This window comes from Coregonus clupeaformis, chromosome 40, assembly GCF_020615455.1.
Source record: "Coregonus clupeaformis isolate EN_2021a chromosome 40, ASM2061545v1, whole genome shotgun sequence".
In the NCBI taxonomy this organism is placed as follows: Eukaryota; Metazoa; Chordata; class Actinopteri; order Salmoniformes; family Salmonidae; genus Coregonus; species Coregonus clupeaformis.
In genome coordinates, this window is record NC_059231.1 from 35,663,104 (window position 1) to 35,687,731 (window position 24,628).

Sequence of the window (24,628 nt, forward strand, 5' to 3'; positions counted from 1 at the left end):
GAGTGTTTCTTGGTAGTCTTAAACAAATCTACTTTGAAACAATAGTATACACCTCACACACATGGTTATGGGCTTAAAAAAATAAAACACCTGTACCATGTCAGATATAGAGTTGAAATGTATTCCATTTTTGGTTTGCATCCAAATATTACACTTTAAATACATCACAGAAGACTGAACTATAACAAAACTGTTTGACATAGAAACACCAGATTTTCTGAGTTTTATTTTTTAAAATAATGTTTATTAATTATGAAAATATAAAAAAATGTAACATTCCAACCATGAGGCCACTAGGTCATTTGAGTGCGGGAAAGTGCTACATGCTTTCAATATTTTATATGAATTCTTTACATTTATAATTGGTTTGAGGTTTTTAAGTATTTTAAATCTGGAGCTATTGACATTTAAAAATATTGTCCCATGTACATTGTGTAATTTACTGATGGTCTGTATCTAGCCCCATATGGACTATGTCAAACAAAATTGACCATGGGCATTACGTTCGAGTCGCATGCAGCTGCACTCCAAATTGATGATTTACTTGGGTGCTGCGAGCATGTGAGCAGGATTGAAATAAACCCAACCCAAGGAAAACTTTTATGGTACCCTTCATTCCATAACAAAACAAATGTCTCTCCTAATTATCTCGCAAATCTCTGTTTTATCTATTTACACTTTGTAGTCAATTTTGACACTAGAATACATTGTAATGACTCATATTGATGCCACATAGGCCATTTTGTACCAGAGAAGATGTTTATCGCCTTCAGTTGCTTTTTAAAAAGTTTGTATGTGAGTATTTTCACCACTAGTCGGCAGTGTGGTGTCAAATATTTTGTCCTTCGACAAAAACTTCCTCTGTCATTTTCGAATTTCTTCTCAATGCCCATATTTGCCACAGGGGCATTTTCCTTCACTCTAAGACAGGGATCATCAAGCAGATACAGCCGCGGGCCGAATTGTTTACGACCAGAAATACGACTATTACGACCAGAAATACGAACTTATTCCAGATGCTGCCCCAAGACGCTGCCAGTCGAAGAAGAGGTATTCGGAGTGGACTTCTAGTCCGACTCAGGAGGCGTGCACACCATCCACCGCTTCCGAGTATTTTACTCGCTAATGTTCAGTCCTTGGACAATAAAGTAGACGAGCTCAGGGCAAGGATCTCCTTCCTGAGAAACATCAGAGACTGTAACATACTCTGTTTCACGGAATCATGGCTCTCTCCGAATATACGGTCTCCGTCCATACAGTCAGCTGGGTTCTCAGTACATTGCGCAGACAGAAATAAAGAACTCTCCCGGAAGAAGAAAGGCATGGTGTATGTTTTATGATTAACTACTCATGGTGTGATTATGATAACGTACAGAAGCTCAAGTCGTTTTGTTCACCCGACCTAGAATATCTCACAATCAAATGTTGACCGTGTTACCATCCAAGATAATTTTATTCGGTTATAGTCACAGCCGTGTATATCCCCCTCAAGCTGATACCACGACGGCCCTCAAGGAACTACACTGGACTTGAGGGCAAACTGGAAACAACCTGAGGCCACATTTATTGTAGCTGGGGTTTTTAACAAAGCAAATTTGAGGAAAACTCTACCGACGTTCTATCAACACAATGCCTCTAGTACTCGCGCTACAAAAACTCTTGACCATTGTTACTCTCCCTTCCAGGATGGCTACAAGGCCCTCCCCTGCCCTCCCTTCGGAAATTCAGATCACAACTCCATTCTGCTCCTCCCTTCCTATAGGCAGAATCTCAAACAGGAAGTACCCGTGCTAAGGTCTATTCAGCGCTGGTCTGACCAATCAGAATCCATGCTTCAAGATTGTTTTGATCACGCGGACTGGGATATGTTCCGGATTGCCTCTGAGAATAACATTGACGTATACACGGACACAGTGAATGAGTTCCTCAGGAAGTGTATAGGGGATGTTGTTCCCACTGTGACTAATAAACCTTACCCAAATCAAAAACCGTGGATAGATGGCAGTATTCGTGCTAAACTGAAAGCGCGAACCACTGCATTTAACCACGGCAAGGTGACTGGGAATATGGTTGAATACAAGCAGTGTAATTATTCCCTCTGTAAGGCAATCAAACAGATAAAACGTCAGTACAGAGACAGAGTGGAGCCGCAATTCAACGTCTCAGACACGAGACATATGTGGCAGAGTCTACAGACAATCACGGATTACAAAGGGAAAACCAGCCACGTCGCGGACACGGACGTCTTGCTCCCGGACAAGCTAAACACCTTCTTTACCCGCTTTGAGGATAACACAGTGCCACTGATGCGGCCCGCTCCCAAGGACTGCGGGCTCTCGTTCTCCGGGGCCGACGTGAGTAAGACATTTAAATGTGTTAACCCTTGCAAGTCTGCCGGTCCAGACGGTATATCCAGCCGTGTCCTAAGAGCATGTGCAGACCAGCAGGCTGGAGTGATTACGGACATATTCAATGTCTCCCTATCCCAGTCTGCTGTCCCCACTTGCTTCAAGATGTACACCATTGTTTCTGTACCCAAGAAAGCAAAGGTAACTGAACTAAATGACTATCGCCCCGTAGCACTCACTTCTGTCATCATGCTTTAAGAGGCTAGTTATGGATCATATCACCTCCACCTTACCTGACACCCTAGACCCACTTCAATTTGCATACCGCCGCAATAGATCCACAGTTGATGCAATTGCCATTGCACTGCACACTGCCCTATCCCATCTGGACTAGAGGAATACCTATGTAAGAATGCTGGTCATTGACTATAGCTCAGCCTTCAACAGCATAGTACCCTGTACCCTCATCATTAAGCTCGGGGCCCTGGGTCTGAACCCCGCCCTGTGCAACTGGGTCCTGGACTTCCTGACGGGCCGCCCCCAGGTGGTGAAGGTAGGAAACAACACCTCCACTACGCTGATCCTCAACACAGGGGCCCCACAAGGGTGCGTGCTCAGCCCCCCTCCTGTACTCCCTGTTCACCCATGACTGCGTGGCTACTCACGCCTCCAACTCAATTATCAAGTTTGCAGACGACACAACAGTAGTAAGCCTGATTACCAACAATGATGAGACAGCCTACAGGGAGGAGGTGAGGGCCCTGGCGGAGTGGTGCCAGGAAAATATCCTCTCCCTCAACGGCAACAAAACGAAGGAGCTGATCGTGGACTTCAGGAGACAACAGAGAGAGCACGCCCCTATCCACATCGATGGGACCGCAGTGGAGCAGGTGAAAAGTTTGCGCCGTACACATCACTGACAATCTGAAATGGTCCACCCACATTGTGGTGAAGAAGGCGCAACAGCGCCTCTTCAACCTCAGGAGGCTGAAAAATGTGGCTTCTCCCCTAAGACCTTCACAAACTTTTACAGATGTACAATTGAGAGCATCCTGTCGGGCTGTATCACCGCCTGGTACGGCAACTGCAACACCCGCAACCGCAGGGCTCTCCGGAGGGTGGTGCGGTCTGCCCAACGCATCACCGGGGGGCACACTGCCTGCCCTCCAGGACACCTACAGCACTCGCTGTCACAAGAAGGCCAAAAAGATCATCAAGGATATCAACCACCCGAGCCACGCCCTGTTCACCCCACTATCATCCAGAAGGTGAGGTCAGTACAGGTGCATCAAAGCTGGGACCGAGAGACTGAAGAACAGCTTCTATCTCAAGGCCATCAGACTGTTATAGCCATCACTAGCCGGCTACCACCCGGTTACTCAACCCTGCACCTTAGAGGCTGCTGCCCTATGTACATAGACATGGAATCACTGTTCACTTTAAATGGAACACTAGTCACTTTAATAGTATTTACATACTGTTTTACTCATTTCATATGTATATACTGTACTTAACTGTATTTTATTCAATGACAAATCAGACATTGCTCGTCCTAATATTTATACATTTCTTAATTCCATTCTTTTACTTTTAGATTTGTGTGAATTGTTAGATACCACTGCACTGTTGGAGTAGGAACACAAGCATTTTGCTACACCCGCAATAACATCTGCTAAATATGTGTATGTGACCAATAAAATGTGATTTGATTTTGAGCGGATGGTCATGGGCCGGAACACAATTACGATAAATATGTAGACTGGAAATTGACCACAAGAAGCCCAAGCAGATATAATATTTGACTAAAACCCAATCATTTCAAACCTTGCTTACATTTATATACGATCACATACACTGAGTATACAAAACACCTGCTCTTTCCATGACATAGACATAGACATGTTGGGTCCATGGCCAGGAAACTCCCCAGACCTTAATCCCATTGAGAACTTGTGGTCGATCCTCAAGAGGCGGGTGGACAAACAAAAACCCACAAATTCGGACAAACTCCAAGCATTGATTATGCAAGAATGTGCTGCCATCAGTCAGGATGTGGCCCAGAAGTTAATTGACAGCATGCCAGGGCGGTTTGCAGAGGTCTTGAAAAAGAAGGGTCAACACTGCAAATATTGACTCTTTTCATAAATTTAATGTAATTGTCAATAAAAGCCTTTCACACTTATGGAATGCTTGTAATTATACTTCAGTATACCATAGTAACATCTGACAAAAATATCTCATAACACTGAAGCAGCAAACTTTGTGAAGACCAATACTTATGTCATTCTCAAAACTTTTGACCACGACCTATGTCATTCCACTCTGCGTACCTCTCTTCTACTACACTGACCCCAGTGGCCCTAGCCATCTCTGGCTCTCACAGGCTTTATCCAAAGAGAAATAAACAGTTTCTAAAAGGGACAGAATCAACACAACAGCAGGCTTCACTCAATATCTCCCTGTCACATTGAAGAAAAACATTTTAACCATGAGGCTGAGACACTATTTTATTTTCTCTCTTATATTCTGTCTCTTGTGTTCCTCTCAGCTATAAAATCCACAGTCCCAGCTTTACTACCCTCTTTGGGGGATGCTTTGTGGCTGCTTTGAAATAAAATATAATTGTAAAATAATACATACAATTGTTTTGATTTCTGCTTATTAACTATGCCATAAAGTGCTGAGTAGCCTATCAGGCTAATGGCATCACACCTGAGTTTGTCTGCAGTGAAGATGACCCTACGTTCCAGCAGGAGAGAACCAAAGACCCTGAGTAGCAGACGCAGACTCAGACAGGAGAAGAGACACTCAAAGTCCACATGCTCCAGGCGAGAGTCAGATGGACGACACAGCTCCATTACCTGAGACAGGAGGAGGGGGTAGAAAGAAGGGGGGAGAGATAAACAGACAGGGGGTTACAGAGAGAGAAAGAGAGAGTGAGAAGAGGAGAGAGAGAGAGACAAAGAGAGTGGAGAGTGAGATGTCTTTTACTAATACAAAACGGACGCAGCATAGAACACTTCAACTCAAACACTTTGCATGGCATCTGTATGTAATATTATTGGAAGTCTTCTTTGGAGATTAACGTAAAATCGAGGACTTACCTCAGTACCAGATCCGGGAAGGAAGGTTTTAATGGTGATGGGTCTGCCAGGAGCAGGAAACGGAGCCTCCATAATGGCCCTCATGAAGGGTTGGACCAGGGCTGGAGACAGGGCCCTCCTCCTCTCCACCTCATCCAGGACCTGGCGGACACATACACAGGGCAGGACAGAGAGGTCAGCAGGTAGCCTAAAGGTTAGAGAGATGGGCCAGCAACAGAAGAGTTGCCAGCTCGAATCCTGGGTTTGACGGGATACAGGATGAGGTGGCAACCAGGAGGCTGATGTACAGTATACTATACCTTGGAGAAGAGGTGGAAGCATCCCAGGTGGCTGACGATGCAGTAGACTTCAGGGAGACGCTTTCCTTTCCCACTGGGCTGGGAGAAGAGAGGAGGATATTTTAATGCTTTGTCATAGCCCCTCTAGGAAAAACTAAGCCGTGTCCCTGCTGAAAACCCCCCAGCATAGACCAGCACAGGCTGCACTCTTAGAAAAAAGGTTCCGAAAGGGTTCTTTGGGGAGGGATAGCGTTCTACCAAGAACTGTTTTGATCTGAGGAACCCCTTTTGGAAGAGAAGGATTCTTTGTAAGGCAAAGGGTTCTACCTAGAACCGTTTTTGGAAGAAAGGGTTCTTTTGATGATGCTTTGGAAGGCAATATGGATTCTTTGGAAAGCAAGAAGGGTTCTACATAGAACCATATCATATTTTGTAGCATGCTCTCTATTTCATGACCGAAAAGAGCTTCTGGACGTCAGAACAGCAATCACTAACCTCCATTTGGAGGAGGACTTCTACTTCAGTGAGTCGGAGGCGAAAGACATTGATTATCGCAGACCAGGCCCAAATCCCCGACACTCGAAGAAGAAGGAGACGGCGCCATAGAGGCCGGCATGCGGAATACCTGATAAGACTACGTGGATAAGTCACCTGTACCCTCCGTTCTATTGGCGAACGTGCAATCACTAGAGAATAAACTGAATAGGCTCTGTTCGAGACTATCTTATCAACGTGATCTAAAGAACTGTAATATCCTGTGTTTCTCCAAGTCGTAGCTGAAAAGGGACATGGTAAATATAAATCTAGCTGGTATTTCTATTCATCGGCAGGACAGAACGGCTGCGTCGGGGAAGCTCAAGAGGAGGGGGTGTGTGTCTCTTTGTTAACAGCAACTGGTGCGCAATCTCTAATATTAAGGAAGTCTCGAGATTCTGCTCGCCTGAATTAGAATATCTCATGATAAGTTGTAGACCACACTATTTACCAAAGAGTTTTCATCTATATTTTTCGTAGCTCTCTATTTACCACCACAAACCGATGCTGGCACTAAGCCCGCACTCAATGAGCTGTATAGGGCCATAAGAAAACAAGAAAATGCTCACTCAGAGGCGGTGCTCCTAGTGGCCAGTGACTTTAATGCAGGAAAACTAAAATCCGTTTGACCTCATTTCTATCAGCATGTCACCTGTGCAACTAGAGGCGGAAAAACTCAATCACCTTTACACCACACACAGACACATACAAAGCTCTCCCTCACCCTACATTTGGCAAATCTGACCATAACTCTACTCTCCTGATTCCTGCTTACAAGCAAAAACTCAAAAAGGAAGTACTCAATATGGAAGTGGTCCGATGAAGCGGATGCTAAGCTACAGGACTGTTTCGCTAGCACAGACTGGAATATGTTCCGGGATTCATCCGATGGCATTGAGGAGTTTATTAATAAGTGCATCGACGTTGTCTCCACAATGATCGTACGTACATATCCCAACCAGAAATCATGGATTCCAGCCAACATCCGCAATGAGCTACAGGCTAGAGCTACCGCTTTCAATGAGCGGGGCACTAATCCGGATGCTTATAAGAAATCCTGCTACGCCCTCCAACGAACCAACAAACAGGAAAAGTGCCAATACAGGACCAAGATCGAATACTACTATACCGGCTCTGACGCTTGTCGGATATGGCAGGGCTTGCAAACTGTCACGGATTACGAAGGGAAACCCAGACGCGAGCTGTCCAGTGACACTAGCCTACCAGAGGAGCTAAATACCTTCTAAGCGCGCTTCGAGGCTAGCAACACTAAACTATCCATGAGAGCACCAGCTGTTCTAGACGACTGTGTGATCACGCTCTCCGTATCCGACGAGAGTAAGACCTTTAAACAAATTAACATTCACAATGCCACAGAGCCAGACGGATTACCAGTACACATACTCAGAACATACGCTGAACAGCTGGCAAGTGTCTTTACTGACATTTTCAACCTTTCTCTGACCCAGTCTGTAATACCTACATGTTTCAAGGAGACCACCATAGTCCCTGTGCCCAAGAAAGGCAAGGTAGCCTATCGCCCTATAGCCCTCACATCTGTAGCCATGAAATGCTTTGAAAGGCTGGCTCACATCAACACCATCATCCCAGACACCCTGGACCCACTCCAATTCACATACCATCTCTATTGCACTCCACACTGCCCTTTCCCTTCTGGACAAAAGGAACACCTATGTGAGAATGCTGTTCATTGACTTCAGCTCAGCATTCAACATCATTGTGCCCTCCAAGCTCATCACTAAGCAGCGTGACGCCAGGACAACAACCTCTCCCTCAACGTCAGCAAGGCAAAGGAGCTGATTGTGGACTACAGGAAACCGAGGGCCGAGCACTTCCATTCACATCGACAGGGCTGTTGTGGAACAGGTCAAGAGCTTAAAATTCCTCGGTGTCCACATCTCTAATGAACTATCATCGTCCACACACATCAAGACAGTTGTGAAGAGGGCACGACAATGCCTCTTTCCTCCTCTTCCCCCTCAGGAGGCTGAAAAGATTTGGCATTGGCCCTGAGGTCCTAAATGTTCTACAGCTGCATCATTGAGAGCATCTTGACTGGCTGCATCACCACTTGGTATGGCAACAGTTTGGTATCTGACCACAAGGTGATACAGAGGGTAGTGCGTATGGCCCAGTACATCACTGGGACCCAGCTACCTGCCATCCAGGACCTCTATACGAGGCGGTGTCAGAGGAAGGCCCTAAAAAAAAGACTCCAGCCACCCAAGTCATAGATTGTTCTCTATGCTACCGTACGGCAAGCGGTACCGATGCACCAAGTCTGTAACCAACAGGATCTGAACAGCTTCTACCCCCAAGCTATAAGACTGCTAAATAGTTAGTTAAATAGTTAACCAATAGCTACCCGGAATATCTGCATTTACCCTTTTTGCATTAATCTCTTTTGACTCATCACATAAGCTGCTGTTAATGTTTTTTAGCTATCCTGTTGCCTAGTCACTTTATCCCTACCTATATGTACACTACCGTTCAAAAGTTTGAGGTCACTTAGAAATGTCCTTGTTTTAGAAAGAAAAGCAAAAAATTTTGTCCATTAAAATTACATAAAATTGATCAGAAATACAGTGTAGACATTGTTAATGTTGTAAATGGCTATTGTAGCTGGAAACCGCTGATTTTTTATGGAATATCTACATAGGCGTACAGAGGCCCATTAATATATTATCAGCAACCATCAGTCCTGTGTTCCAATGGCACGTTGTGTTTGCTAATCCAAGTTTATCATTTTAAAAGGCTAATTGATCATTAGAAAACCCTTTTGCAATTATGTTAGCACAGCTGAAAACTGTTGTGCTGATTAAAGAAGCAATAAAACTGCCCTTCTTGAGACTAGTTGAGTATCTGGAGCATCAGCAATTGTGGGATCGATTACAGGCTCAAAATGGCCAGAAACAAATAACTTTCTTCTGAAACTCATCAGCCTATTCTTGTTCTGACAAATTAAGGCTATTCCATGCGAGAAATTGCCAAGAAACTGAAGATGTCGTACAACGCTGTGTACTACTTCCTTCACAGAACAGCGCAAACTGGCTCTAACCAGAATAGAAAGAGGAGTGGGAGGCCCCGGTGCACAACTGAGCAAGAGGACAAATACATTAGTGTCTAGTTTGAGAAACAGGCGCCTCACAGGCGCACAACTGGCAGCTTCATTAAATAGTACCCGCAAAACACCAGTCTCAACGTCAACAGTGAAGAGGCGACTCCGAGATGCTGACCTTCTAGACAGAGTTGCAAAGAAAAAAACATATCTCAGACTGCCCATCTTAATATTTTATTTTTACAGCCCCGTCGATGTGAATGGGGGTGTGCTCTTCCCTCCGTTTCCTGTACTCTACAATCAGTTCCTTTTGTCTTTCTGACGTTGAGGGAAATGTTGTTGTCCTGGCACCACACTGCCAGGTCACTGACCTCCTCCCTGTATGGCTGTCTCATCGTCGCCGGTGATCAGGCCTACTACCGTCATGTCTTCAGCAAACTTGATGATGGTGTTGGAGTTGTGCGTGGCCACACAGTCGTGGGTGAACAGGGAGTATAGGAGGGGACTAAGCACACACCCCTGTGGGGCCCCCATGTTGAGGGTCACTGGGGCGGAGGTGTTGTTTTCTATCTTCACCACCTTCCCGTCAGGAAGTCCAGGATCCAGTTGCAGAGAGAGGTGTACAGTCCCAGGGTCCCAAGCTTGGCGACGAGCTTGCAGTGGACTATGGTGTTGAATGCTGAGCTGTAGTCAATGAACAGTGTTCTCACATTCCTTTTATCTAGTTGGGTGAAGGCAGTGTGGAGTGCCATTGAGATTACATCGTCTATGGATCTGTTTGGGTGGTATGCAAATTGAAGTGGGTCTAGTGCACCTGTGTCAAGCTCATTCCATCGAGGGCCTAGTGTCTGCTGGGCTTTGGTTTTTCCTTTCAATTACGACCTAGACAATCAGGTGAGGGGAGTTCCTTACTATTTACATTTTTTTTTTACATTTTACGTCATTTAGCAGACGCTCTTATCCAGAGCGACTTACAGTTAGTGAATACATCTTTTTTTTTTTTTTTTTTTTTATATATTTTTATACTGGCCCCCCGTGGGAATCGAACCCACAACCCTGGCGTTGCAAACGCCATGTTCTATCAACTGAGCTACATCCCTGCCGGCCATTCCCTCCCCTACCCTGGACGACGCTGGGCCAATTGTGCGCCGCCCATGAGTCTCCCGGTCGCGGCCGGCTGCGACAGAGCCTGGATTCGAACCAGGATCTCTAGTGGCACAGTTAGCACTGCGATGCAGTGCCTTAGACCACTGCGCCACTCAGGAGGATTTAGTGACCTTAATTCATCAGTCAAGTACAAGGGAGGAGCAAAAACCGACAGACACTTGCCCCTTCGTGGAATGAGTTTGGCACATGTGGTCTATGGTGTCTGGGATGATGGAGTTGATGTGTGCCATAACCAGCCTTTCAAAGCACTTCATGATTACAGATGTGAGTGCTACAGGGCGGTAGTCATTGTGGCAGGTAGCCTTAGAGTTCTTGGGAACAGGAATGATGGTGGTCAGCTTGAGACGTGGTGATTACAGACTGGGACAAGTAGAGGTTGAAAATGAAAGTGAATATGCCTGCCAGCTGTTCTGCGCATGCTCTGAAAACGTGCCCTGGTGTACCGTCTGCCCCTACGGTCTTGCGAGAGTTGACCTGATTTAAAAACCTTACTTACATTGGCCTCGGTGAGCGAGATCACCCAGTCTTCTGGGTCGGTGGGGGCCCTCTTGTATGGCTCTGTGTTGTTTTTTGTCAAAGAGTGCATAAAATGCATTGAGTTCGTCTGGTAGAGGCATCATTGTTCAGATCACGGCTGGGTCTTCCTTTGTAATCCGTAATGGACTGTAGCCCCCTTGTCCTGAGGTGGAGCATATACAGCAGTCATGATAACAGCTGAAAACTCTTGGGAGGTAGAAGGTAGTGATGGTACATTTAATGCCAGAGCTCCGAGGCGTGCGTCAAAATCTCTTAGCAGTGTACCTCGAAGCAGTTTGCCAATGCCTGTATCACTTTATCAGAAGCACATGATCAATAACGTCGGAAGCTGATTGGTTTGGTATTGGTTTGGTACAAGACAAAAAAGCTAACCTGCTCACGTGCTACAGGGTGTGGGACATCATCTATAATAATTGGTCTGCTCTAAATTGTTTTGACCAGCAGGTGCCACTAGTGTACATTGTAATTGAGTAATGAACCTATTTTCGACACAATTGGCTGGAAAACCTCAATGCTTCAGGAAGCTTTGTTTCTCCATCATTAGTAGGGTTGGCATTTGACCATCAGGTATTCCAAGACAGGTGAACAATGGGTAGAGACTTCCAAAGCGCTAGAGTCAGTGTGCGGTTGATGAAGAGGCATATCCCTCCCCCTCTCGATTTCCCTGAATCCAATGTCCTGTCCTGTCCTGTCCTGTCCACTCGCTTAATGGAGAATCCATCAAGTTGGATAGCCATTGGGGGTATCATTTCCAAAAGCCATGTTTCAGAAATATTATATTGAATACTGCAGATTCGAGAGTCCCATTGATAGCAAATCTGCGATCGGAGGTCATCCATCTTATTATCAAGTGACTGTACATTGGCAAAGGGAATGGAGGGAAGAGGTGGCCAGTTTTTCCTTCGCCTTAGTCTCGTCAGGACTCCCCCTCTTCTGCCTCTTTTTTGCCTGCGTTTCCTCTTGGGTAGCCTGAAAATTTGGTCGGAATTACATAAAGAGCCCAGCGAAGTAGAAGCTGGAATTTAGGTTAGTAATTGCCGATCTGATGTTCAAATGTTCTTGTCGATTATAAGAAATGATATTGGATATATTTTTTGCAAAAACAAATTAAAAGATAAACGCAGAAAATATTACAAAATAGCAAAGTTGGGTCAGAGCACGCAAGAAAGCAGCCATACAGTACGACGACATCTCTCCAAATTTCAGCAGTGCGGTACGGTTAGGGTACAGTGCTGTTCCCTGGGGTACAAAAAGGTCAAAGGTACACATAGGAACTAAAATGCTACTGGTTAGTTAATCTAGTATAACGGTACATTTTTCTACCCAACATTTTTTATGTAAGTCACAATCATCACTGCGCTTTGAAATGTAGGTGGGGGCAATGTACCATATTTGGGGGCATGATCAAATATATGTATATTTGTGCCAACCGTCAGTGGAAGTGTTACCAGTTTAAGTGGTTGATGGTTATGTTGTCAAAGTTCTGCAATCTTTGTAAGAGTATGTGACATAAAAGTACTGCACTGTTAAAAGGGTACTGTGCATTTCACAGTAACATCATGGATGTTAGTTGCCTTGAAGTTGCTGTGAATTTTGCGTTATCTATCTAGCAACCAAATGTTATCAAGTTATTGTAAAATGCGCAGTAACATACTTGCAACTAGCTGCCAGTAGCTCACTGTACCTTCACTGAACTTTTCTGATTACAAGAAAGCTTATAACATTAGGTGACAACTTGTTGGAGCCAATTTGGGTGTATCTTATATTATTGTCTAATTCAGGCAATTACACTCCCAACCACTAGGGGCAGACAAATGGTGGTGGTAAACACACATCAGGTGATCTATAAAGACACGTGTTTGAATGGACAGTGCCTTCAGAAAGTATTCACACCCCTCGACTTTTTCCTCACTTTGTTGCATTATAGCCTGAATTTAAAATAGATGAAATAGAGATTTTTTTTGTCACTGGCCTACACACAATACTCCATAATGTGAAAGTGGAATGAAGTTTTTCAACATTTTTATAAATTAATAAAAAATGAAAAACCTGAAATGTCTTGAGTCAGTAATTATTGTTATGGCAAGCCTAAATAAGTTCAGGAGTAAAAATGTGCTTAACAAGTCACATAGTAAGTTTCATGAATTAGTAATAATAGTGTTCAACATGATTTTTGAATGACTACCTCATCTCTGTACCCCACACGCACAATTATCTGTAAGGTCCCTCAGTCGAGCAGTGAATTTCAAACACAGATTCAACCACAAAGACCAGGGAAGTTTTCCAATGCCTCGCAAAGAAGGGCACCATTTGGAAGATGGGGAAAAATAAAAAAGCAGACATTGAATATATATCGCTCTGATCATTGTGAAGTTATTAATTACACTTTGGATGGTGTATCAATACACCCAGTCACTACAAAAATACAGGCATCCTTATTGACTCAGTTGCCGGAGAGAAAGGAAACCACTCAGGGATTTCACCATGAGGCCAATGGTGACTTTAAAACAGTTACAGAGTTTAATGGCTGTGATAGGAAAAAACTGAGGATGGATCTACAACATTGTAGTTACTCCACAATACTAACCTAATTGACAGAGTGAAAAGAAGGAAGCCTGTACAGAAGAAAAATATTCCAAAACATGCATCCTTTTTGGCAGTATTACTTTAGTGCCTTGTTGCAAACAGGATGCATGTTTTGGAATATTTGTATTCTGTACAGGCTTCCTTCTTTTAACTCTGTCAATTAGGTTAGTATTGTATGTGGCAGTAGTATGTGGCAAAGCAATTAACTTTTGGTCCTGAATACAGTGTTATGTTTGAGGCACATCAAATACAACACATTACTGAGTACCAATCTCCATATTCTCAAGCATAGGGGTGGCTGCATCATGTTATGGGTATGCTTGTAATTGTTATGGACTGGGGAGTTTTTCCAGGATAAACAAGAAACGGAATGGAGTTAAGCACAGGCTAACTCCTAGAGAAATACCTGGAGTTTCTTACCAGGAAGACAGTGAATTTTCCTGAGTGACTGAGTTACAGTTTTGACTTAAATCTACTTGAAAATCTATGGCAAGACCTGAAAATGGTTCTCTAGCAATGATCAAGAACCAATTTGACAGAGCTTGAAGAATTTTGAAAAGAATAATGGCCAAATGTTGCCAATCCAGGTGTGGAAAGCTCTTAAGAGACTTACCCAGAAAGACTCACAGCTGTAATCGCTGCCAAAGGTGCTTCTAAAAATGTTTTGACTCAGGGGTGTGAATACTTATGTAAATTAGATATTTCTTTATTTAATTTTCAATACATTTGCCCAATTTTCTTAAAACATGTTTTCACTTTGTCATTATGAGGTATTGTGTGTAGATGGGTTTCACGGATTCTGCCGAGGCTGCTCCTCCTCCTTGCTCGGGCAGGCTTCGGCGTTCGTCGTCCCCGGAGTACTAGCTACTGCCGTTCGATGTTATCGGTGTTTGTTTAGTTTTGTCTGTATTGTTTACACCTGTTCGTCATTATGTTAATTGTTTCCCTTATAATTACCCCTGTCTCTCATCTGTACTTTTTGTGTGATTGTTTTCCCCTTCACGGTTGTCTATTTTGTGAGCGGGTTATTTCCTCCTTGCGTGGAGTTATTTTCTGTGTCCTTTTGGATCCTTTTCGTATTAAAAGTACGTATCCGAGAGTTCTGTGTCCTGCGCCTGACTTCGTTTACCGCATCTCACAGACAGTCGTGACAGAATCACACACCTTACCATGGAGTCAGCAGGAGCGACGGCACCGACTGGATCACTCGAGGAGCGCGTCCTACAACAGGCAGCGATGCTCCAAAATCTTGGTGCCGCTATGGATAACGTTATGAACACTTTGGGACGATGGGAGAGAGGAGGTTTGCCCACACCTCCTCCAATGATACCACCACCATCGGCTACTCCTATCGTCTCACATCCGGAGTCCAGTGGGATTCGGCTCTCGCTCCCGAGGGCTTATGATGGCACCGCAGCCGGGTGTCAGGGTTTCCTGCTCCAGGTGGAACTTTACCTGGCAACCATTCACCCGGCACCCTCGGGATATGAGAGCGTGTCCACCCTCATCTCCTGTCTGTCCGGCAAGGCACTGGAGTGGGCCAACGCCGAGTGGGGAGGGATAGACGCCGCTACTGTGAACTATGCGGAGTTCACCCGCCACTTCAGGGCAGTGTTCGATCATCCCCCGGAGGGAAGGCGGCGGGTGAGCGTCTATTCCACCTCAGACAGGGGAGGAGGAGCGCACAGGAATTCGCACTGGACTTCCGGACTCTGGCTGCCAATTCGGGATGGAATGAGAGGGCACTCATCGACCACTACAGATGCAGCCTGAGGGAGGACGTTCGTCGAGAGCTGGCCTGCAGGGACACCAACCTAAGCTTCGATCAGCTGGTGGACATGTCGATTCGCTTGGATACCCTGTTGGCTATCCGCGGACGTCCAGCGCTGGGGCCGTCCATTCCATCCCCCAGCACCTCCGAGCCGAGCACTATGGAGCTCGGGGGTGCTGGTAGTAGGGAGGCCAGGAAGGAGGCTGTCCCCTGCACCAACTGTGGCTGCCGAGGACACACGGCGGTTCGGTGCTGGGGAGGGTCTCCTCGGATTCGAGGCAGCAGGCAACGCACTGATGAGTCATTCCCGGTGAGTAAGGTCCCAACTCACCCAGTGCTCTCTGCTGTTCATATGTGTATCCAAGTGATGTTTCCAGAAGTTTCTTCTTACTCCCAGCATAAGGCGCTAGTCGATTCAGGCGCAGCTGGGAATTTTATCGATCGCCATTTCTCATATAAGTTAGGGAACCCTATATTACCAGTCGATGTGCCCTTCCCTATCCATGCCCTAGATAGCCGGCCTTTGGGGTCGGGATTGATTAGGGAGTTCACAGCGCCACTGAAGATGAAAACGCAGAAGGGTCATGAGGAGACTATACAGTTGTATTTAATTGACTCTCCTGCGTTTCCAGTGGTGTTGGGACTTCCCTGGTTAATATCTCATGACCCCAACATTTCATGGCAACAGAGGGCTCTCAAGGGATGGTCTGATCAGTGTGTGGGGCAGTGTGTAGGTGTTTCCGTGAGGGGCAACGACGGTGGAGAGTCCGAACCAAATGCCCACAATGCACATTCCTCCTGAGTATGCCGATTGGCAAGCGCCTTCTGTAAGAAGAAGGCGACTCAATTACCACCTCAGCGACAGGGGGATTGTGCGATAGACCTCCAGGTTGGCGCGGCGCTCCTCGTAGCCATGTGTATCCTCTGTCTCAGGAGGAGACGGCTGCTATGGAGACATACGTCGCGAATCCTTGAGACAGGGATACATACGGCCTTCCACTTCTCCTGCGTCCTCAAGTTTCTTTTTTGTGAAGAAGAAGGATGGGGGTTTACGCCCGTGTATTGATTACCGTGGTCTCAATCAGATCACTATTAAATACAGCTATCCTCTCCCTCTGATTGCTAGTATGACGGAGTCATTACACGGGGCGCGCTTCTTCACAAAATTGGATCTCAGGAGCGTTTAAAACCTGGTGCGCATTCGGGAGGGAGATGAGTGGAAAACAGCCTTCAGTAGCACCTCGGGTCACTATGAGTACCTCGTCATGCCATACGATCTAATGAATGCTCCTTCAGTCTTCCAATCATTTGTAGACAAGATTTTCCGGGATTTGCATGGACAGTGGGTAGTGGTGTATATTGATGACATTCTGATATACTCCGCTACACGTACCGAGCATGTGTCCCTGGTACGTCGGGTGCTGGGTAGACTGTTGGAGCATGATCTGTATGTGAAGGCAGAGAAATGTCTGTTTTTCCAGGAGTCCATCTCCTTCCTGGGACACCGGTTGTCTGCGTCAGGGGTGGAGATGGAGATTGACCGCGTTTCAGCCGTGCGTAATTGGCAGACTCCAACTACAGTAGAGGAGGTGCAGCGGTTTTTGGGTTTTGCCAATTACTACAGGAGGTTTATCCGGGGTTTTGGACAGGTAGCGGCTCCCATTACCTTTAGTCTCCCGAGTGGCGCAGTGGTGTAAGGCACTGCATCGCAGTGCTAGCTGTGCCACTAGAGATCCTGGTTCAAATCCAGACTCTGTCGTAGCCGGCCGCGACCGGGAGACCCATGGGGCGGCGCACAATTAGCCAGCGTCGTCCAGGGTAGGGGAGGGAATGGCCGGCAGGGATGTAGCTCAGTTGGTAGAGCCAGGGTTGTGGGTTCGTTTCCCATGGGGGGCCAGTATGAAAATGTATGCACTCACTTAACTGTAAGTCGCTCTGGATAAGAGCGTCTGCTAAATGACTAAAATGTAAATGTAAATTACCTCCCTGCTAAAGGGGGGCCCGGTGCGTTTGCTGAGGCGGACAGGGCGTTTAGTCATTTGAAGGACCTGTTCACCTCAGCTCCGGTGCTGGCACATCCAGATCCCTCTTTGGCGTTCCAGGTCGAGGTGGATGCGTCCGAGGCGGGGATCGGTGCTATACTGTCTCAGCGCTCGGGCACGCCTCCAAAACTCCGCCCCTGTGCTTTCTATTCTAAGAAGCTCAGTCCGGTGCAGCGCAATTATGACGTGGGGGACAGGGAGCTGCTAGCTGTGGTCCAGGCCCTGAAGGTGTGGAGATTGGCTTGAGGGGGCTAACCACCCTTTTCTCATTCTGACTGACCATCGTAACCTGGAGTACATCCGGGCAGCGAAGAGACTGAACCCTCGTCAGGCTAGGTGGGCCATGTTTCTGGCCCGGTTTGTCTTTAAGATCACGTATATGTCATGAACCCTGCATCCTGAGTCGGTTCCTGCCTGTGTTGCCATTTTTCTGCTCGGAATCTCCAGTTTCTTGAGGGTTCGTGAACGCTCCCGGCCTGGTTGCCGGGCGACGTTGCTAGGCGGGAGATCTTCTAGCGTTAGTTTTGTTGTTTTGCACCTTGTTGGCTTGCCGTGTACTTACCTCCGTTTTGTTTCTATCTGCAGTCAATCTCCCGGAACCTTCACCCAACCCCTGCCTGGTTGTCGGCGGCTGCCGAGCCATTCTTGGATCTACCACTGCACCTCCACCAACTCATCTCCGCCGTCCGCTCTGTCCCCTGGATTATTCTACATCGTTTTTTGAATCTGTTAAATAAATACTCACCTTTGTTTCAACTCACCTTGTCCTGGTCTGCTTCTGGGTTCTGGCTTAGTAAACCGTGACAGAACGATCCGGACAGAAATGAACCCAGCGGACCTGGACTCTGTTCGCCATGCCATTACCCATCAGGAGAAGATGTTGGGACAACGTAGCACGGCGCTACAGGAGATAGCTTTGTCCGTTCGGAACTTTTCTACCAGTCTGACGAAGATCCAGGCTCAGCTCAGTTTGCCGGTGGAGAATCCACGACCGGTTTCACCCATCTCGCCTGCCGCTTCTGGAGCTGTGCCCTTCCGTGAGCCCAAGGTTCCGACGCCTGATAAATATGAGGGGGAGTTGGGAAGATGCCGTTCTTTCCTTATGCAGTGTGGATTAGTGTTCGATCTACAGCCCCACTCTTATGCCACAGACAAGGCTAGGATAGCCTTTGTCATTGGAGTTGCTGCGTGGTTCGAGCTCTGGAGTGGGCTTCAGCCGTTTGGGAACAACAGGACACCTGCATGGCCTCATACCAGGAGTTCACGGCCGAGATGAGGAAGCTATTTGACCATCCCGTCCGAGGTATGGACGCAGCTAGGCGCCTGTTTTCGCTTCGCCAAGGAACTCGCAGCGTTGCCGACTTCGTGATCGAGTTCAGGACTTTGGCTGTGGAGAGTGTGTGGAATGAGGAGTCTCTGCAAGCAGCCTTTTACCAGGGGCTGTCGGAGCAGCTCAAGGATGAGTTGATCTCCTATCCGGAGCCTAGTGACCTGGACAGCTTGGTAGCCTTGTCTATTCGGGTGGATAACCGAGGTTCGAGGAGAGAGAAGGAGGGAGAAGCAATGGGGCCCGTCCACTTGTTCCCGGCGGTCGTCAAACTGCTCGGCTCGCTAAAGTTGGGAGGACTTTTAGCGAGCCAGTTTCAACCTCTGTCAGACCCCGTTTCCCGGCTACCCTCATGAACAGGAATCAGTCTAGCGATTAACGCTTTCGTCGATTCAGGTGCCGATGGAAGCTTTATTGATGCCGAAGTGGTGGAACAGCTGGGGCTTTCCAAGGAGCGATTACCGGAAGCCATTGAAGCTACCACTCTGAACGGCAGTAGTCTGGCACGTATCACGATGAGGACTGAACCGGTTAAGATGCTGTTGTCAGGGAATCATTCTGAGGTGATCTCATTCTTCATTCTGCCTTCTTCCCATGTTCCTCTGGTCCTTGGATACCCCTGGCTGAAAGAACACAATCCGCGTTCGATTGGGTGACTGGCAAGGTAACTAGTTGGAGCCTTGAGTGTCATGCTAACTGCCTCAAGACTGCCTTTCCCCATTCTGTTCCCAGTCAGGTGATTGAGGCTAGACCCCCAGATTTGTCCCTGGTTCCCGAGACATATCACGATTTGGGGGAAGTGTTCAGTAAGCAGAGGGCTCTGTCACTCCCTCCCCACCCGACCATATGACTGTGCCATAAACCTGTTCCCTGGAGCTGTCTATCCCAAGGACGGTTATACAGCATCTCCCGACCTGAACGTGAGGCTTTGGAGACCTACATCAAGGAGTCCCTAGCGGCTGGTCTCATTCGTCCCTCATCATCACCCCTGGGGGCAGGATTCTTCTTTGTGGGTAAGAAGGATGGCTCTCTTCGACCGTGTATTGATTATCGGGGGTTGAATGATATCACGGTCAAGAACAAGTATCCCCTGCCCTTGATGAGCTCTGCCTTCGACTCCTTACAGAGTGCTACTGTGTTCACCAAGCTAGACCTACGCAATGCATATCACCTGGTCCGGATCAGAGAGGGGGACGAGTGGTTGACTGGTTTCAATACACCGATGGGTCACTTCGAGTATCAGGTGATGCCGTTTGGACTGACCAATGCTCCAGCAGTGTTCCAGAGTATGGTGAATGACGTCCTGAGAGATATGATCGGTCTCTTTGTGTTTGTTTACCTGGATGACATTCTTATCTTCTCGAAGGAACCTTCCAGCCACGTCCAGCATGTCAGGCAGGTTCTGCAGCGATTGTTGGAGAATCGCCTGTTCGTGAAGGCCGAGAAGTGCGAATTTCACGCCCACACTACATCCTTCCTCGGGTACATCATCTCCAGGGGAGAGATCAGGATGGACCAGGAGAAGGTTAGAGGCGGTTCTGGAATGGGCCCAGCCCGGTACGAGATTGCAGCTCCAGAGGTTTCTGGGGTTTGCGAATTTCTATCGCAGATTCATCCGGGATTACAGCCGTGTGGCCGCTCCTTTAACTGCCCTGACTTCCAGTACCAGGACCTTCAGTTGGAACCCTGAGGCGGACCGAGCGTTCCTGGATTTGAAGAGGCGATTCACCAACGCACCGATTCTCTCTCAACCTGACACGGCCCGTCAGTTCGTCAGTGGAAGTGGATGCGTCTGATGTGGGGGTTGGCGCCATCCTGTCCCAGCGATGCTCCACTGACGGGAAACTCCATCCCTGCGCCTACTACTCTCGTCGTCTTTCGTCTGCGGAGAGGAACTACGATGTGGGTAACCGGGAGCTTCTCGCGGTGAAGCTTGCCTTGGAGGAGTGGCGCCACTGGTTGGAGGGGGCGGAGCAACCGTTTATTGTCTGACCGACCACAAGAATCTTGCTTACGTGCAATCGGGCTAGACGTCTCAACTCCCGTCAGGCCAGGTGGGCTTTGTTTTTCGGACGCTTTAATTTTTCCCTGACGTTCCGACCTGGGTCTAAGAACGGCAAGGCGGACGCCTTGTCCCGGATGTTCTCCAAGATGGAGGAGAGTGGGGCCAAGACCGAGACGATTCTTCCCCGGAACTGTGTCGTGGGAGCAGTTATGTGGAGGATTGAGGAGGAGGTTATGGCGGCCCTTCGGACACAGCCCGGTCCCGGTAACGGTCCACCCGGTCGTTTGTTTGTGCCTGAGTCGGTTCGTTCTGCTGTCCTCCAATGGTCCCACGCCAGCAAGATGGTTTGTCACCCTGGCGTGGCCCGGACGATGGCGTTACTTCGCAGACGATTTTGGTGGCCGCCATGGGAGAAGATACTCTGAGGTTTGTTGCTGCCTGTCCAGTGTGTGCGCAGAATAAGAGTGCCAACCGGCCCAGCTCTGGACTACTTCACCCCCTCCCTATTCCCCGGCGACCATGGTCGCATCTGGCCCTGGACTTTGTCACTGGGTTGCCCTCTTCTGAGGGGAACACGGTCATTCTGACTATCGTGGACAGATTCAGCAAGTTCGCCCACTTTGTGCCCATTTCCAAGCTTCCCTCGGCCTCTGAGACGTCCGAGATCCTGGTTAGGGAGGTTTTCAGGGTCCACGGGTTGCCCAGTGACATAGTTTCCGACCGTGGCCCTCAGTTTACCTCTGCTGTCTGGAAGTCTTTCTGTTTGGCCATTGGAGCTACAGTCAGTCTCACATCTGGTTTTCACCCCCAATCTAATGGTCAGGCGGAGAGAGCCAACCAGAAGATGGAATCCACGCTACGCTGCCTTGTCTCCTCCAACCCCACCTCCTGGGTCTCTCAGTTGCCTTGGGTTGAGTATGCCCACAATACTCTCCTTACTGCCACTGGGATGTCTCCCTTCCAGTGCCTGTATGGCTACCAACCTCCCTTGTTTCCTTCTCAGGAGAAGGATCTCTCAGTGCCCTCTGTTCAGGCCCACATTCGTCGTTGCCACCGGACCTGGCATCGGGCCAGAAAGGCCCTCCTTAGAGTTTCTGACCGGTATCAGCTCCAGGCGAATCGTCGCGGATTCCCCGCCCCACCTATACCATCGGAGATAGGGTCTGGTTGGCCACACGGGATCTTCCTCTGCGGACTGAGTCTAAGAAACTGTCACCGAAGTTCATTGGTCCGTTTGTGGTGGAGAAGGTGATCAATCCTGTGGCGATTTGACTCAAGTTACCTAGAACGCTCAGAGTCCATCCCACCTTTCATGTCTCCTGCCTCAAGCCTGTTCTCCTCAGTCCTCTGTTACCCCCTCCGCCTCCTCCTCTTCCCCCTCGGATGATCGGAGGTGGTCCTGCCTACACGGTGCGCCGCATTATGGATTCCAGACGGCGGGGCCGGGGTTTCCAGTATCTCGTGGACTGGGAGGGGTATGGTCCTGAAGAGAGGAGTTGGATTCCTCGGCGCCAGATCCTGGATGCTGACCTCCTTCGTGACTTCGTCGGAGGGGGGGTACTGTCATGAACCCTGCATCCTGAGTCGGTTCCTGCCTGTGTTGCCATTTTTCTGCTCGGAATCTCCAGTTTCTTGAGGGTTCGTGAACGCTCCCGGCCTGGTTGCCGGGCGACGTTGCTAGGCGGGAGATCTCCCGATTAACCGCACCTGCATCTCATCAGCGGTCTGCACACCTGGTCCTGATCATCACCCTTCTTAAGCCCTGACCTGACATCCATTCCCTGCCGGATCGTTAGCCATGAACAGTATGTTTGTCAGTGTATCAGCCTTGGAGTTTCTATCGTTAGTTTTGTTGTTTTGCACCTTGTTGGCTTGCCGTGTACTTACCTCCGTTTTGTTTCTATCTGCAGTCAATCTCCCGGAAACTTCACCCAACCCCTGCCTGGTTGTCGGCGGCTGCCGAGCCATTCTTGGATCTACCACTGCACCTCCACCAACTCATCTCCGCCGTCCGCTCTGTCCCCTGGATTATTCTACATCGTTTTTTGAATCTGTTAAATAAATACTCACCTTCGTTTCAACTCACCTTGTCCTGGTCTGCTTCTGGGTTCTGGCTTAGTAAACCATGACAGTATATCCCCGGGTCACAGAACGTTAAGGCAGACGCCCTGTCCCGACAATATGACACAGAGGAGAGGTCCATTGAGCCCACTCCCATACTACCGGAGTCTTGTCTCGTGGCACCGGTGGTGTGGGAGGTCGACACGGAAATCGAGCGGGCGTTACGTACAGACCCTTCTCCCCCAGAGTGTCCAGAGGGACGGAGGTACGTGCCACTCGAGGTCCGTGACCGACTGATTTATTGGGCTCACACGTCACCCTCCTCTGGTCATCCTGGTATTGGTCGGACGGTGCAATGTCTTAGCGGGAAGTACTGGTGGCCCACCTTAGCTAAGGACGTGAGAGTTTACGTTTCTTCCTGCTCGGTGTGCGCCCAGTGTAAGGCGCCTAGACACCTGCCCAGGGGAAGTTACAACCTCTCCCCGTTCCACAACGGCCGTGGTCTCACCTGTCGGTGGATTTTGTCACGGACCTTCCCCCTCCCAGGGGAATACCACGATCTTGGTCGTTGTGGATCGGTTTTCTAAGGCCTGCCGTCTCATCCCTATGCCAGGTCTTCCTACAGCCCTACAAACGGCCAAGCCCTGTTTACTCACGTTTTCCGGCACTACGGGGTGCCTGAGGATATAGTGTCTGATCGGGGTCCCCAGTTCACCTCTAGAGTGTGGAGGGCGTTTATGGAACGTTTGGGGGTCTCGATCAGCCTTACCTCGGGTTTTCACCCTGAGAGTTATGGGCAGGTGGAGAGAGTAAACCAAGATGTGGGTAGGTTTCTGAGGTCCTACTGCCAGGACCGGCAGGAGGAGTGGTTGGGGTATATTTCCTGGGCAGAGATAGCCCAAAACTCACTCCGCCACTCCTCCACTAATCTCACTCCTTTCCAGTGTGTGTTGGGCTATCAGCCGGTTCTGGCACCCTGGCATCAGAGCCAGATCGAGGCTCCTGCGGTGGATGAATGGTTTCGGCGCTCGGAGGAGACATGGAACGCTGCGCACGTCCATCTGCAGCGGGCCATCAGACGGCAAAAGGCGAGCGCCGATCGCCACTGCAGTGAGGGTCCGGTTTATGCACCGGGAGATCGGGTCTGGCTCTCGACCAGAAACCTGCCCCTTCACCTGCCCTGCCGGAAGCTGGGCCGGCGGTTTGTGGGGCCATTTAAAGTCCTGAGGAGATTGAACAAGGTATGTTATAGGTTACAGCTGCCTGTTAATTATCGCATTAACCCCTCGTTCCATGTGTCTCTCATCAGGCCGGTGGTAGCTGGTCCACTCCAGGAGAATGAGGTACGAGAGGCCCCTCCGCCCCCACTAGACATCGAAGGGGCTCTGGCGTACTCAGTCCGTTCCATCGTGGATTTGAGGCGTCGGATGGGGGGTCTGCAGTATCTCGTGGAGTGGGAGGGGTATGGTCCGGAGGAACGGTGCTGGGTCCCTAGGAGGGACATCCTAGATCCCTCCCTGTTGACAGAGTTCCACCGGAGTCACCCAACTCGCCCTGCTCCGCGTCCTCCTGGCCGTCCCCGAGGCCGGGGTCGGCGTCAGGGGGGGTACTGTCACGGATTCTGCCGAGGCTGCTCCTCCTCCTTGCTCGGGCAGGCTTCGGCGTTCGTCGTCCCCGGAGTACTAGCTACTGCCGTTCGATGTTATCGGTGTTTGTTTAGTTTTGTCTGTATTGTTTACACCTGTTCGTCATTATGTTAATTGTTTCCCTTATAATTACCCCTGTCTCT

The 24,628-nt window shown here is 48.5% G+C and overlaps 1 protein-coding gene across 1 annotated transcript in view; it reads right to left on the reverse strand.

Moving 5' to 3' along the window:
* LOC121555121 (DENN domain-containing protein 2A-like) overlaps positions 1–24,628 on the reverse strand; it is a 76,903-nt gene that overhangs the window by 11,111 nt on the left and 41,164 nt on the right. The window contains exons 10-12 of the mRNA XM_041868928.2: positions 5,752–5,829; positions 5,453–5,593; positions 5,061–5,209 (exon numbers count right to left, since the gene is read on the reverse strand). Coding sequence (XP_041724862.2) covers positions 5,061–5,209; positions 5,453–5,593; positions 5,752–5,829 — 368 coding nt within the window. The remainder of the gene's footprint in view (positions 1–5,060; positions 5,210–5,452; positions 5,594–5,751; positions 5,830–24,628) is intronic.